This window comes from Seriola lalandi, unplaced genomic scaffold (assembly GCF_002814215.2).
Source record: "Seriola lalandi dorsalis isolate HSWRI2012SDOR001 ecotype SW California unplaced genomic scaffold, Sedor1 jcf7180002054692, whole genome shotgun sequence".
Lineage (NCBI taxonomy): Eukaryota > Metazoa > Chordata > Actinopteri > Carangiformes > Carangidae > Seriola > Seriola lalandi.
The window spans coordinates 3,810,590-3,827,337 of NW_019525245.1; the positions used below are offsets into that span (position 1 = coordinate 3,810,590).

Here is a 16,748-nt window from a genome sequence, read left to right on the forward strand (position 1 = left end):
ACACATGGCCACATCAACAGTCATCATTATTACCGTGCTATTTAGAAAACAGATGCTGCAGTGTGACAAAATGATTTTGCCTTATTAGTTAAGGAAATCAACAATGAATGCGTCATATTCATTGATGTAACTGTACCATATCCTGTCTCCCAACTGACTAAGCGTCTTATAAGATTCAGTGAGTAATTTCTTTCCCTGCTTTGCTGTGACTAAACATCTTGTATTAAATATTGGACATAATGCAAATTGGGTAACTCTCAAGAAAATCTGCTTGGCATATCTTCAGCTGTACATCCACTCAGTTAGGAGTGTAATTCTAAGCAATAATTGCTCTCCTGTTCACTGATCTTCCAGTCAGTTAACATGAAGAGACATTGCACACATGTGGTTTGCCCAAAATATCTGCACATACATCACAGCAGTGAGTCCAGCTGCTTAAATATGAAGAACAGAGTGGAGCCTGTACAAACAAAAGCCTGGATCATTACAAATAGTGGCTGTCAGAGCAGGATTTACTTTATGTCTATCTGGCAATCTGTACAAGGTTTATAGAGACAACAAACAGAGACTGCTGTTTGTAAACAAGTGAGTGGCCATGTATGTTGTTACTTATAATGTTAACAGTGAATCCTGAATTATTATGTTCTTTTTTGTTTTGTTAACAGTGTCATTAACATGTTCCTCTGGCTCACTATTCAGACTTATTCAACCTAAAAGTGATGAAGCATTTATTATAATCAATATTATTATTTATTATTAAATTGTTATGTAGGATTATTAATCCTTTATTTTAACAGGTAGTGCCATTGGGATCAGGATTTCTTTTTCAAGAGAGACCTGTGTAGAAAAATAAACATACAGTTTATACACAGACAGACACATAAATTCACAGGCATTAAAATAGACACACACAGACATTGTACATTTTCACATTTACTTTATACTGTGTCATTTTCAGAATTTAAATTTTCTGGAAAGAGGAAAACCCTCTTGTGGTCCTTTTATTTTGGTGCAGTGCTCAGCTTGGCAAAATAATTGTGCTGTAACTTGGCTCCCTCTAGTGGTGAATATGAAAAGAGCAGCAGTTGTGATTGATGACCAGTACAGTGTAATATTAGACCATAATTAAGAGTTAACAATTAACAGCCAATGATGGTAACAATTTTGGCAAAAAGAGTCACCTGGGGCGTGACATTAACGTTGCACCAGAACCAACATTAGTCTGTTTTGTTTTTTGTTATTTTCATTTGTTGTTTTATTCTCACCCAAAGCAAAAAATAATTACACAGTTAGTATTTCAGTCACTTAAACAGGTAAAAGCAAAATAAGGGGGGGGGGGGGCAGGCAGGCAAAAACAAGTTCAGGCCACAATTATGTGACATGTGGCAGATTGTGTTCGAATAAAAGATCACTCTGCAGTTTATTTAGCCTACAGTTAGATAAAAATAGCGCTCATGTAATACTGACAATCATTCTCTACCTGCAATGGCTCAAGCTGAGATGAACCAGCAAAACAACAGCCACTTCACAAAGCCTCAGCTCCTGTAGTTACATGAACAGAATGGATGTGACAAGAAGAAATTGCACTATTTTCATACCAGTACCACCACAAACTGGGATAAGTGGTGATGGAGCGAACCGACAACAACTGACCTAGATACCCCACCCGCTGCCATGACTCTCACATTATTGACACATCTAGGACAAAGTATTTTAAGGATTACCCTAGTTTTTACTTCCCAAATCTTCTCAAATAAAGTGTAGTCAGCTTTTATATATTGGGTGATTTATGTTTTAGATTTGTTTTGTATCATACACCTGATCCATCTCTGCTGCTAATTACCACGGATGTGTTGAAATTAGGCTCACTCTTTTTTTTTTTTTCTGCCATATCAAGGCCAAAGATCCATTTTTAAAGGCTGGTCAGAAACCATAGCCCAATTTGCCGAGCTTTGAATGTCCTATTCACACCATACACTGGAAGACAAGACAAGAAGTGAGACAGATGTTTAATGGGTTCTGACTAGTTGATTCACAGCTGGTTGTAATGCCAGACAAAAAGCGATATCAATGAAGTTCAGGTCTTGAGGAAAATATTTCATAAACATTTTTACTTTCTAATATAATCCATATCATCTACAGTATGACCATGTCCTGCACCACGTCCTCTTTCCTCATCGTTCATACATTGTTCATTCTTTTTTATCCCTCTCAGAATGTGAATGCCAATCCACGACCCACAGCCCAGGACCTGGCTGGTTTCTGGGACCTGCTGCAGCTCTCCATCGAGGACATCAGCCTCAAGTTTGATGAGCTCTACCATCTCAAGTCCAATGACTGGCAGCCCGTACCGTCTGCAGCTGCCCAGTCGCCCCCTGAGCGGAAGGTACTTCCCACCCCTGCTGCCCAGTGCCCTGGCTGGGGTAGGAAAGCCGCCGAAACCGGCCTCTCTCCTCCCACCACCACCACCATTGCTCCCACTCTTTTTTACTTCCCCTTCAACTTCCCACCCTGTCCCTGCGTGGGATGAACTCTAACAGGGCCTCCCTGTCCAATTCAAAGGGGCAAGAGAGATCCCTTTAGGCATGCATGGAAATATTCATCTCAAACAGGGCTGTCGTTGGTGTGTGTAAAGCCCTGCTTTGAGCATGCATGTGTCACTTATTGATGTGTGTGCTGCAGTGGAGCATGGCTAAGATGCACTGGCTTATGTGACAGAATGCAGCCTTGCTTTGGTCCTGCTCTGTTTAAATGTTTATGCTTGTGTTTATGTGTCTTTGTTGGTTACTGTTTGTTGCTCTCTGTCTAAATTTTGGTATGTGTGTGTGTGTGTGTGTGTGTGTGTGTGTGTGTGTCTGTGTCTGTGTGTGGATCTTTTAATGCTGTAGCTGAAGTGCTCTTGCTTTATGTTGCTTTGCAATGCAAACTGTCTCGTGATCCTTTCCCTGTGCTTTCAGTTTGATCCAGTCTGCCATCATTTCATGTTACCATTTCATGTCTTTGAAAACTGTCATTCAAATGACTTTTTCTCAATGTCTGTACTGTCTGTGTTTTTATGTTTATCACTTTTTACAAAAGCTTTAACAAAAACTTTCAGCGTTGGCATAATGTCTTTGTCAAAGTCTTGTCTGCCAAACCTGCCTTAACAAATAGAACCTGTTGAGCAGTTTCCTTATTACCTTCTCTCATTGTCTTATATGTGTCTTTTGTCCTTTCTCCTCCCTCTGTACAATACTCTCTCCCTCTGTCCTCTTCTATCTGTCATGTGTCATCACTCCAAAATTACAGGACGAGGAGAAGGTGGCCCCTCCAACGTCAAAGAAGCCCGGTAAAGGACGACCATCGCTGGGCCGCGAGAAGAGTGCTGACTCTTCATCCACCTCTTCTTCGGCCTCGGCAGAGAAGCAGAGACAGGAGGCTCGCAAGCGCCTGCTGGCTGCTAAGAAGGCCGCCTCGTTTCGCCAGAACTCTGCCACAGAGAGTGCAGACAGCATTGAAATCTACGTCCCTGAGGCCCAGACTCGCCTCTGAGACAGACAGTGACAAATAAGGATGTAGGGCTGGATCAAAGGATAGATAAGTGTCACTGAAATACCTGGAAAAAGCAGAGGAGAACTTTTGCAATGCAAATGAGCTACTCAGAGTATGGACGGAGGTGGGGGGAGGAGAGATCAAATTCCCAGAGATGGGGGTGGGGGTCAATTTGGGCATTTTTGACACATTCATACAGTTATAGGCTGGTCCTGGTGGCATCAACACTTAATTTACAAAGCAGAAAATGAGACATTGATCTTGCGGATGACAGACTATGAAGCAGGATACTCGTCATTTGAGGCTGCCATTGAAAACCTCAGTTGATGAACTTTGTCATTTCTTGTTACTACTCTTGATATCATAAAATTGTTAATGAAGGTATTGTTAATATGACGATTATATCCTAAAGAATCTATATGAAGACTGTTTTAAACGTTCCTCTATCTTGGCTATAAGATCTATTAAGTGGACAGAAGACGAGCATTAATGCTTATCTGTCTCCCATTGTCGTCCTCTTCCCAGATCATTGGCCATCTTGTAGCTTTTCACAACACCGCCTTGTGGCCATCACACACACTGCGCACACTACATCCACTACACTTCCACACCACAAACTCACACCTATGTATGTCTTCCTTGTATTTATTTGTTTACTTTATTCATCCTTTGTTTTGTATAGAAATCCATTTAGATCAGGGTATTATGAATATTTTTGGTATGATGAAATTGAAAGTCAGGTTTGAGGGGTTATTTATATAGTTCCTATCAATTAACTCTTGTGTGTGTTCTTCAAAATGTTTTTATGTCAAAAGATTTTAAACACTGGTGAGAATTCTTAACAGTTTTGAATGAAAGCACATCCCAATGTTAACAATGACCGAGCATGAGGATCTCAGTTTCAGTCAGAATGACAGTGGCCACAATATTACTGAATAATATTTTCTTTGTAGGATGAACGTCCTCTTCAGTTTCTTTTGCTTCTCTCTGTTCCATTAACTTCATGTTTGTGCTGTAACTGCAGATACGTGAATATTTCAGTCTGTCTGAGGCTTTTTTAAGTGCTTTTATTAACCTCACTTAGCATTCAACTCATACATCTCAAATGAATCTAGGGCTTTTACTGAAGTAATGCAGCAGGCTGAGTATGCAGGATAATATTGTTATTGTTTGTTGGGGACACACATTAGTACATGTCTTACTGTTTCTTTTATACTATGTTTCCAAGAGCATTTATGATTTATTTTGCCTCCATCACTCAACAAAATCAATCTTAGTCATTTGTTACCATTATTGTTTTTCCCGCCATTGAAATCGTCCAAAGTATCTGCACTTTTTTTATTCAGAGAAAAAAATATTTAATTAAAGCATTACATACATTAGTCATTGTGTTTTCATCATTTATTAAATGCTGCTTGCTTTTTTCATGGAAGACTGCATAAGCCAAAGATGAATTCACTGTTTCAAATTCATCTCATGTATTTAAATGTCATCAGCAGGGAGCTCAATAGTAACTGTGCTTACTGTGAAAACAGATGGAGTGGACTGTAGCCACAGCACTATATGTATTACAGGTTTAACATTTAGATATGCATATGCCCTGAAGCTTGAGCAGAGCTGTAACAACATTGAGTAATTGCTTTGGAGTGTTCAAGGCCAATGGGAGCTGGAAAGTTAAGAAACATGAAATGTGGCTTTAAAACACTGAACAGAGTTTACGTGTGCCACTCTCAAGGCAGGCCTCTATCAACATCGCTGTTCCCACCTCTGCTTGGAAACCTTCTGACCTCTAGAGGGCAACAGTGATTCGTTCTCAATGTGAGGTACATTGTTTAAAATTAATAGAATGAAAAGGTATTTACATCATAAGTCAAAATTCCGGCCCTGCCCTGTTTTGCATGAAGGAGTCACATTGAGTGGATTTCACATATGTACAGAATCACCATCTCTCATTTGAAGCCACTTCCCAAAACCAACAGGTCTGAAACAACGCCTGTTGCTTTTTATACTTATGTACACTCACTTAGAACTACACATCCGACCATAGAGACAGTCCTAACACGCCACAACTTGTCTGTCTTCCTCTCACATTTGGTTTCTTTCAAATAGTACGTGACTACAAAGTAATAGTAAACAAAACTTAACCTCCCCTTCCTAATTAATTATGTTAAACTACAGCAACGTCATTCCCTTGCTTTGACTGCTGCAATGCCTCTTTCTCACCCACTGTGACTCAAAAATGCAGCCTGGAGCTTTGAAAAGACAAAAAAGCCAGATGACCACCATTCTTTCTCTATCTTGGCAAGAGCTTTCTCTTGATGACGGGCCTTTGTTTGCCTGTTGTGTTTGCCTGCTGGGGATGACTCTCAGCAAGGAAAATGGCCCAGGGGTGTCAATAGCTTGTTCCCTGGTTGCTGTCAATGCCCCCTTCCATTTGACTGGGGTAGACAGCATCGTTAGCACCTGAAGGCCTTTTGTGTGACTCAGCCATGGGCTTGATTTGATTTCTGACTGCCAGGAAAAGGTTGTGTGTATCTGACAAGTTGTTTTCCCAAAATAAGCAAAGTGGAAGCAATACAGTCGCCTCTTGCACGAGTAAACAGGTATCTTCTTGTCAATATATTTAATTGACTAAATTAAATGCACTCACTCTCATTTTTTTTTTAGAATTTGTTTAATACATTGCACAATATCAAACCATATCATTTTCATTTTTTCCCCTATTGACTGCAGATTGTTTATCAGACTCAGGCCCAGACACCGCCGTCAACTTTCGCCACTCAAAACCGTAGGTCTGTGCCTGACTGGACCGCAGATCAAACACAATGTGGCATCTGGAACTCAGAGAAAGCTGTTCTATCACCTAACCATCACAAAGTGAAAGGCTTTTCTAGCCTGCTGTAGCTTATGATGTGTAAAAATGGCAAGACATGTCAGTGACTTAAAGAGGCTACTTAAAGAGAGAAAAGAGAGCTCATCCCATACATCTACAAGGCTTCTCTCCAATACACACATATCAGTGGGACACACCTAGGTCTGTTTCCTGGGTAAGGTTATCTATGATCCAAGCAGCTGCACTGTGGGGGGGGGTTGCTGTAAAGCCATTGATTTTGGGGTGATAATGGTCCCCATATAGGTTTGATGGAGTTGGCCTTTTAAAGTCAAAAGTGTCAAAATAAAAGCAATTGCTTAAGTAGCGGTTTGTTTTGGTAAAACTTTAGCTTTGGCTTTTCAACATTGTGCTGCACTCTTTAATGTGCCTCTTGCAGTCATAACAAACTGTAGTTAAGTTTGTTGGTTATGTTCTCAATCATAAAAGTGAAAAAAAAGCAATAGTCTCAATGTTAATGGATGAGGAAAAAAGTGTAATTTACAATGTGGCTGTGATCAGAATTGTACCATCTCTTCTGCAACACCAATGTACCTTTATTTTGGCTCTAAAAATAGGTTTATAACACGTTATATAAAGTTTAGTTACCCTTAAAGATTGTTTTACGTATTTGCCACTTTTTCTACATTCCAGGACAGAGGAAAAAGTCACTTCAGTAGAGGCTACAGGAGACAGACAAAGAGAAACGGGTTAATCCCAGGAAGAGAGTTTACCTCAGCTGGGACACCAGTGAATCCACTCCCATACAGTTGTCCAAAGGCCTGCTTGCAAAAAAAAACAAAAAAACAAGCTCATTAGCATCTCTGCTTTGTTCCACTGAGTCAGGCATAAAACTGGGAAAGGGGTGAGGTGCAGAACCTATGCTCTTGCCACAAGAGATATGATGTAGCAAAAAGTTGTCTGTAAAATTACTAGAACAAATATTTTATGAAGCAAGCACATATTTTAAAGAGTAGGATCTGTTCAGTATAATACTCTATAGGCTGCGTGTATTTCAGGGTTTGTGGGATTTAATATAAAAGGGTTTTACTGTCTGAGACAAAGTTGAGTGTGTGGGTGTGTTGTTCATAAAATGAGATATACCTAGATTCATGTCACTATACTCTGGTAACATTTAAAATATATGTGCAATACTGAGTTAAAGGGTTCTTTGATATTAAGATGATACTAATAACCTTGCATTTGTCCCCCTGTGCTTCTTAAAGTTGTCTTCTGTAAATAAGAACAAAACCAGACTGAAAACCTTCATCTTTTACAATGCTCTAGATCTATTTATACTGTTTCAAGGTTGTTCAAATGTATAACAGAGAGACGTAACATTCAATAAAATGCGCACAGTACTTTCTCAAAAAGTTCATCACGGCTGTATTTGCTTACTGTTTTGTACAAGCTGTTTGCTGACTTTCAAGGAGGAGGTAATTCAGTTTGTGTTTTTTTTCTTTCATTTTTAGAGACAGTGCTGTACTCTGTTTGTTATTGTTTTAAAAACCTGCTGAATTTGAATTTGACTGCAGATCTGTTAGTACACATGCACGTTTACCATGCCTTTCCCTGTCCAGCCACAGTAACAGAGGATGTTTTTCAACACTTAAAGTTACATTTTTAACCATAATATTTAAACAAACACTTAAACGTTTCTATATTGTGCTATCCCCATTTTGAAATCTGAACTCCCGCTCATTTGACCTGGGGAATCTCCCTGAGCCTTTGAGGATTCAAAGCATCCCACTTTTTTTCTTTTTTTTCTTTTTCTCGAGAGGGACGTCTGAAACACGTTACTATCATAAACCGAGAATCAATCAAACTGTAGAAATAGTGTGTAAATATGACAAAAGAAATGACTTTAGACGGTTTGGCTCGAGATATCTTGGCAAATTATACGATGACCAAGTCAAATGTGGTCACCAGTCGACGCTTTAGACGTTTATGATTTATGTAACAAGAACATTTTGCTCAATGTTACGTAAAGCCTGTGCACACTGTGTAGCTGTGTCCCGCACACAGGAACAAAGCCGACCACAGTGGTTAAAACAATCACCGTGCTGCTACATATAAACAGACCAGTGTCAATGTAACCGCGGGTCTTTAACCGCGTCGAGAAAATAACATTGTTTCAATGACTGCACTATATTTTGAATGAAATGGTTCTCCCGTCAGTCACAATGAGACGGAGCCTGTCTGCTTTCTGGCGGAGCGCGGTGATTGGCCAACGGCTGTCGAGGAGGCGTCATAGAGAGTCGTGATTGGCTGACAGCTGTTGACGAGGCGGGATCATTTCAGCTGAGACTGTCAAGATTGGCAAAGAGCTGGCGCTGCTGCGTGCAGGTAAAAGGAACAAGCGACACAAAACAGAAAACATTTATCCTGGTAGAAAGCGAGGAGTGCGATGGAAACGGACTGTCCGGTGAAGCCTTTTCGTGCGGCGAAATCCCAAAAGCGAGGTATTTAAGACGGTGAAAAAGCGCAACACCTTCGGCGTCTTGCAAGAAAGTGCCGTTGTGTCAACCATCGTTTGGCTCCCGGGCACGCTTTGTACAGAGCAACTTGGACAGCTGCGTGTTTTCAAGCAAGCCATCAACAAAGAATGAAAGCATTCAAACGAGGTGAGCGGCACCCGCGTCGTGTTTTTTAATCACTGCCATGCACGTTTATCGCCCGCAAAGTGTCTGCCTGCGAGCCCGCTGTGTCTTTGCTGTTGGTTTTGCCTGGTATGCGGGCTTTTTGTTGCGAGCAAATGCAGCGTGTGTTTGTGTTTAAATTTGGAGGGACAGCTAGCCAGCTAGTTATCTCTGGAGGCAGGCATGGTGTCCATCTGGCGGAGCGACATGCGGGAGGCTGTGCGTTCCTGCCTGCCTCCTTTGTGCGCTCCAGATGGCTAATTTACCGAGTGGCTCCTCGGGTTTGTGCTGTTTGGATGTAACATTTTGGCTTTATCCGAGTGGGTTTTGAGAGTGTTTAATTACACATGGAGCAACATGACGCTATCACTTGGACAAAGCGAGCTGGTGTGAAAAGTTGTTTGATGTGCAATGGACTGGTGTTACTAACGGTCATATTCAAAATGTTCCCTCAGAGGGAGAGTGTGGTGAAGTTTAGTGAACTGTTGAGCTTTAAAACTTTACTCAGAGGACCAGTTGGCTTTTTTTGTTGTGTTTTCTTGTTTGTTTTTGTTTTTGTTTTGTTTTTTTTAAAATACACTAAACACTATAACCAAACGAACAGGCCACAGATTTAGCAGCTTGAATCTTGGTCGAGGGGACATTTTGTAAACAAAAAGTTGTCCAGTTTGACAGGCTGTGCGATGCTGATGTCACATATTGTACAGAACTAACATCCGTCTAAAAATCTGTCTGGGCTGTTTTAATCTACTAAATCAATTCCACGTTGAATGTGTGTAGATTCCTCATGACAAACGTTTAAATGTCAATCCAATGAGCCAGTGGCGCTGAGGGAATTAAGCTTTGTTGTGGCCTACATCATTTCTCTCCCACAGACTGTTATTAGAAGTTAGAATAACTTCAGTCTGTCTGTCAGACTCAACTGTGTCTAATTAATGGGAGACTGGTTTTGTGCACTCGTGTTATATCCAGATAGACCAAATTAGACTTAAGTCAATGGTTTTAACACAGAAATTGTTGAAACTTTACTCCATCCTCCGAGGAGCTGAGTGACGTGCCTGCAATCAATATAGACATTATTAATAAGAACATTCTAGACATGTATGCAAAATCACATCAGAAATTTGATTGAAAGTGATTATCAGTGCAATGTACCAGGTTCTACTGTTGCATGACATAAGAAAAGACTCACAACTTATTTTTCGTTTTTACTGCGTTTGCAAACAGTCATTAATTTGGACAACAATTTGGTCCAAAATGATTAGGTCCCACTAAAAACTGGTAAACAGTAATGCTCAGCCCCAGTCTAACATATTAAGTTTAGGTGTCAGTGGAATTTAGCTTATTTACAGGAAATAGGGGGGAAGTGCATTGAATTAGAATTTGCATTTGTATGTTTTTAGTTTCCCCCCACTTTTCTAACTTGGTCGAGTACAAGTACATCCCTCGTTGTAGAGGAATGCAGAATTCAAAAGATTTGTAAACTGCTCTAGCAGTCTTGAGCCGAACTGGCATGAGGTGAAAACGGCCTCCTTTGCATGGTCAATAGATTCCTGGGCCACTGGCTACTGTGATGTTGATATGCACACAATCTCCTTTGTGAAGACAGGCGCTGCCCTGGGGGTCAGGTTTCACCCAGCCCCAGAGAAAGACATTTACTGCATTCTGTGGCCCACCCCTGGGATCAGGCATGCTCCATTTTGAAGGGCGATTCCCTCCAGTGGCCAACCATGGATAGAAAAGAAACGCACAACAAAGTTCAAACCACAAAGCCATTGTTTAAACATGTCCAGCCCATGAAGCCTTAGTCTATCTCACTCTACACTGGTTTGGAACTGGAGGTTAAAAGTAACTGACAAGGTTTGTGCACTTGTTCAAAAGTGCTAGATCAGTTTGGACATTGTTTATTTCTCTAACCAGTCTTAGTTTTATTTTGTGGATCATACCAAACCCATATTTGTAGAGGTTTAGGTGAGCATATAGCCATTCGTAATCTGTTATCTTCTCCCATCCCCACACTTCATATATGGCTGAATAATTATTACACACAAAAAACCATCATGGAGGACGACATCTTTATATCAGAAGACTAGCAGATGTGATTTAAATAGGTTTGGTAAATGACACAGTCAGAGCAGTGACTGACGACTCCCCTCTCTCCCTCAGCTCTGGAAGAAGAGCATCGGCCGGAGCAGGAGCACTCCTCGGCTGTGTCGGACAGTGATGACGGCTCTCCACTTGACCTGTCAGGAAGAGGGCTATTTGGGAAGCGCCGTCGCCGCGGCAACCTGCCCAAGGAGGCGGTGCAGATTCTGCGGAGCTGGCTGTACGAGCATCGCTTCAACGCCTACCCGTCAGAGCAGGAGAAACTCAGTCTGTCAGGGCAGACCAACCTCTCTGTGCTGCAGGTGAGGAGCGAGTTTTCATTTATTTATTTATTTGTTTTTGTTTTTCCAGAAAATTTCTGTACTTGCCACAGGAAATGACACTTGTGGTACACACTTGTTTCTGCATTTTGGAGGTTTTTTTTTTTTCCTGTTCTCAAGTATAAATGTATCTGCATAATGAGCATATTCATTTTCTGTGATGGATAATACAAATTAATAGTAATTTTTACAAGTTGATTGCATCTTAATGCTTTCTCACTGGCCTTTTGATCAACCAGTTGAAAGCAAAGTAATAATCAAATGGTATCATCGCACTGTGCTGTTGAGAAGGACACTTCCAGCCTTCCCTTTTTACTTCATTGCATCAGTAGTAAACATTTCCTCTTTCCTTCTTAGCACACAGGGCCCACACTAACAGGCAGACTGCGTTAGATAAGACATTACAGATCAGCATGAGGCAGCAGCAGAGTTTCTTGTTATGTAGTCAGTTCACTGGCATGGCTTTGGCTGCCTCCTCTGTGGCTCAGCATATTTGAGCTCAGACCTTCATTATTGCCAGCTTTCTGAGGGCTCTCATCTCTGTCTGTCTCACTCTCTTTCTTCCTTGTGTGGGAGGCTGTACCACTAGAGGGGGTAAGCAAGGCCTCGTCTACAGATGGAGATGAAAAAAAGGTGTAGGTGGTTGTTAAAATCACAGGGCTCAGATCATTTTTAGTCTTTGAATGTGTTGCAAGTGTTGAGTTTTGGATCTGCCTAATTGAGAGCGTCTGAAGTTATCAGGTCAAAAATTAATCTCTCACCAAATCTTGCAGTAATCTTAAATGGAAGTTCATCATTAGTGTTCTGACTTTTTCTTTTTCTTTTTTTTTTTTTGTAAAACATCCATGTAAGTTGTTGCTCTCAGTTCTGTTTATGCCAGAAATTTCCCATCTCTTCCCAGATATGTAACTGGTTCATCAATGCACGTCGCCGCCTCCTCCCCGACCTGCTTCGCAAGGATGGGAAAGACCCCACCAAGTTCACCATCTCCCGCAAGGTTGGTGGTAAAGGTGAAGGCCACTCATCTAATGGAGGTGGAACCAGCTCTCCAGAAAGAAATTCTTCCTCCGGTTCATCTCAACAGCGCCCATCTGTCATCCGCTCTGCCCCCACGTTGGACCTCAGTCTTCTTGGGAACACGGCGACAGCTATTCTGACAGGAGCAGGCTACCCAGATAAAGAGGGATCGGTCCAGGCGCTGATGAGGCTGGATACACAAAGTTTGCTGAGGGAAGCAGAGGAGCAAGGGGCTAATACAGCTTGTCTCACCAGCACAACAATGGCAGCTAGTCCCACCAGTGGCCTCTTCAACACGCCTCCCCCGACTCCTCCTGAGCTGTTCCCCACCCAGGACTTCAGCGATTTGAGGCTCCTAGTCGATGCAGCTCTGCAGAGGGCAGCAGAGCAAGAGAACCTGAAGAGACTTCAGGAGAGCCAGAAAAAACCAGCAGAGGCTTTAAAGACTGAACGAGTGGAGGCAGAGTGCAGTGCTCACAGCAGCGACATGGGCCCCACACCGCCTCCAGAAGACAGCCAACAAGTCATGGATGCCTCCAGGGTGCAGAGTCTGATGGAGAAGGCTATGGCAGTTCCAGTGTCAGCTGTAAGTTCAGCGAAGGCTCCAGTGCCTCAGTCCTCAGCAGCTTCTGTACTAGTTCCAGCTCCCGTCTTGGTCTCAGCCCCGAGGCTATCTCCTCTCCCGATCAATAAAGTCATCTGGAGCCCCCTGGAGAAGGACACAGTCAGAGCCTCCAGCCCGAACCAGCCTCAGCTCATCCCAGCCCATCTGCCAACCTTAGTGCCACTGTCGGCTTCAGTCTTTGGACAGCCGTCTTCTCAGAAACCAGCTGCTGCTTCAGCCGTCACCTCAGCTTCATCATCGGCTCAAGTCTCAAGCGCAGCTCCAGCTCCACTGCCCACTTTATGTCCAATAAATGCAACAACGCCAGCAACAGGTCCAGTCTCAGTGCCATCACCAGTCCTTGTTCCAGCTACAACCTCCACCTCTGTCGCTGCTTCAAGCCAGGCTTCATCCCCAACTGTAGCGCTTGTTCCAGCTGCTCCTTCTTCAACCATCACCTCTATCACATCCCCGATAGGAGTCCCACTTTACCTGCCATTCCACAAAACCCCTTTAATCCCTGTCACGGTTCCATGTCCTTCGCCTGTTTCAACGTCAGCATTGTCTCCAGCCCCAGCCCAAGTGTCTGCCTCTGCTCAAGCTTCGGTCCCTGTCCCGGCTTCAGCCCCAACGCCCTCGTCTACTCCAACGATCACACCTCTCGCAGGCCTCGCCTCCCACCTCGCTCCTCCTCAGCCCTCTTCCACAAGCAGCACTAGCAGCATTAGTACCCAGAGGAATTCAGCAGTGGTGCCCAGTGTTTGGAGCATGGTCCATGCTGACACCAGGCAACCCAGTTCTCTTCAAGTGGTCAAGACCCCCATCACCACAGTGTGGGGTCCACAGCACGGCCTGCACACAGTGAGTGAAACTGTTAACTAGGAGCTGGAACTTTTTTAATATATATAGCTGGGGAGGGGAGAGGCCAGACATTCCTTTAGGCTGGAAGACACTGTATATAGGAGAATGTATCTTCATCACCAGTCCTTTTTGACACTAAAGCCTGTGCCTGCAGAATACACGGCAATGGATTAGATGTACGAACTGGGACAAAGTGAAGTAACATGCTTTTCGAGCAACTTTTACTGTTTAATATGCTGTTCTTGATGGACGCTGTTGCTTGTGAGAACACTGTGGCGCCATTTCTCGAAGAGAGCACTCTTCAGTGCAGAGTAAATGTATTGTGCAAAGTTTTTGATGCCATTTATCACCCCTTTCCACGTCACAATTTATGAATGAGGAGGAAAATATCCCATAATTGTACAAAATTTCAGTTGGTGTAACCAGCAGAGTTAGCCTCTTCAGTAGCAGTTCTGGACTTTGTTGAATGTACAAAAGGCACTGACATCAATAGCTAGGCTGCCTGTCATCCATTCCCCTTAGTGTTATCCAGACAGTGTTTTTTCTATGTACAGCAACAACGTCATAGTCTCCTATAGTTGTGCAATTCAGATGGTATTTTAAAAAGATTTTGTCTGTTCTTTATTCCACTACATCTTCCCGTTTTTCTTCTTCTTTTTTTTTTTTTCTTGTGTGGTCGCTAAGAGCAGAGGGGAAATTGATTGTACCGCAGCGAGCCTGACTGACTCACCTTGATGTGTCTGTCTCCATCGCTCTCCCCCCGTCTCCCTATCTTCCTGTCTTTTTATAGCTGTGGGGATTCACTGGCCCTCATGAATTGTCATCTCAACCTCTCAGCTCATGCGCTCAAGCACCACATCTTTCTTTGTCTTTTCCGATCTCAAACAAAGGATCAGTATTTTCTATGTATTTGTCTAAAGCATTATATCTGTTACTTGTGTTTGACCTTGCTCAGTTGTGTACAATTTGCAGGGATTGTTGTTGGGGGAGCTGTGAGTATAGGATGAAGGGGAGAGGGTCACACTGTATCTGTTGCAGAAATCAATTTCAGTGGGGAGGTTAGCTGATGACATCACACTTGTACAGCTCCTGAAATGAAACGTTACACTTGCTGTGAGACACTGCACCTTCATCCTTTCTGTGCAAAACACTTTAAATGTTGGATCCTTTTATTTGGAGGATGGATGAACGATATCAATTTCCCTTTTGATTTGGGGCCATATGATTGGGTCAATGCATTTCAAACCTGAATGTCTTAGTAGTAGTGGAGCAGAAGTACTGAAGTAGCTGATATGATTTGCTTCTTTTTCCAGGAAGGTACAACAGCATAAAAACGTCGTTTGTCACCAGTGCTTTCCACCTGTGTTTAGAAATGGGTTCTGTAGACTTTGTTAATCATTCATAAAGCTGTAGTTTCTATGAAACAGTCTTAGCATAAACCACAATATATGGCTGGACGCCAACTGGACATCTTTTAACGGTAGCATTTAGTGGAAAAGTTGGGTTCCCATGTGAATAATACTGTAGCAGAATGATCATGTTTACCAGTGTCACTGAGCCTTTGCTTGGTTCAAACTGTTACATTTTGCATGTTCAAGGACCTAACTATTAATGTGAGGTCAAAACACTGCTGCGCACTGACCCCAACATCCCCAGTAACTCTCCATTTTCTTCTTCATGGCAGATATGGAAGCTCTAACTCTTCTGTTTTGCGTCTTTTCACTGCCAATTAGTTTCTGTACATGTCAGTGGAGTTTTGGGTTGTTTTTTTTGTTACAGGTACTCACTAGACTGATGTGCATTTATACCTCAATTTCCACAGGTCACATCAGGTTTGGGTCATATGAGTAATATGTTATTAATACTTAGTAATGATATTAAGTATTAAAGTAATATTTGTGTCATTCATACTACATCATGCCACTGTGACAACACCTAATCAGTTGCGATACTGGAAATGGCTGGCTAAAGATTAGGCAGGCAGGTTTTATATAGTACGGTTTATATTGGGTTTTAGATGCAAAGTGATGCTCCAATGAGAGGCGACAATGTATTGATGCATGTAAATATTTTCAAGGTCATGTTTTCTTTTTCCTTTTTTTTTTTTTTTTTTTTTTTTTTTTTTTTTTTTTTTGTATGTATTGGCATGAACTTTATCTTGAACTGTATAGTTTCTTTACGGCCAAATGCATTCAAAGCTGTTTTTTCAAGTTCATATTGTGAATCATGACTGACCGTTGGCAGTATGACTGGCTGCTGTGCCTTAAACCTACGACTGAGGGATGATGTCCCTTTTTTATATAAAAACTTCTCAATAGTCGTGCAATATATGCCTTAAACTTTAAATGTGTGTTTTGTATAAGCATTTCAAAGAATAAAAGTTCGGTTTTTCATAAATGCTCTTTCTCCTCAGTCTTTTGTTGCATATAGAAGCTAAAGAATAATCAAACTGCACTATCAATGGATGTTAATGGCCTTGAAAACACATTTAATTCTTACAATTAAGGCTTGTTTTTCAGGGTCTTGGTGTTATGCACACTGGCTCACTGTCATGGCATACTGAGATGCTTTTAATAAAGCAGTTATTGTTAATGTTTTTAGTAACACCTGTACTTTTCTCCCATGACCAGGGATTCTTCAGTATTTGAAGCTGATGACAGTCGCTGGGTCGTTCAGCCACTCAGTCAAATCTAATCAAAACACAACCAGTTTTCTGTTGAGTTTTGAGTGCTAAACTTGAAATCAGCATTGTTTTTGTTTTGCCAAACCTTAAAATTATTGTTAGGTTGTGAATATGTAAT

At 41.9% G+C, this 16,748-nt stretch overlaps 2 protein-coding genes across 3 annotated transcripts in view; both read left to right on the top strand.

Moving 5' to 3' along the window:
• The window catches only part of dlgap4b (discs, large (Drosophila) homolog-associated protein 4b), a 107,039-nt gene extending 102,126 nt beyond the window's left edge, over window positions 1-4,913 (top strand). For both annotated transcript variants that reach the window (XM_023423553.2, XM_023423556.2), the window contains 2 exons: window positions 2,216-2,386; window positions 3,289-4,913. In XM_023423553.2, coding sequence (XP_023279321.1) covers window positions 2,216-2,386; window positions 3,289-3,531 — 414 coding nt within the window. In that variant the 3' untranslated portion in view covers window positions 3,532-4,913. The remainder of the gene's footprint in view (window positions 1-2,215; window positions 2,387-3,288) is intronic.
• A 3,821-nt stretch (window positions 4,914-8,734) lies between these two features.
• On the top strand, window positions 8,735-16,344 carry tgif2 (TGFB-induced factor homeobox 2). The gene is made up of 3 exons (XM_023423528.2): window positions 8,735-9,024; window positions 11,206-11,447; window positions 12,367-16,344. Exons 1-3 carry the CDS (start codon window positions 9,006-9,008, stop codon window positions 13,966-13,968), a joined length of 1,863 nt encoding a protein of 620 aa, XP_023279296.1. The 5' UTR covers window positions 8,735-9,005; the 3' UTR covers window positions 13,969-16,344.
• Window positions 16,345-16,748: the final 404 nt, after the last annotated feature.

Coding starts and splice junctions, on each gene's coding strand:
- tgif2 (XM_023423528.2), top strand. Junction 11,448..12,366: donor CCAACCTCTCTGTGCTGCAG/GTGAGGAGCGAG, acceptor ATCTCTTCCCAG/ATATGTAACTGGTTCATCAA.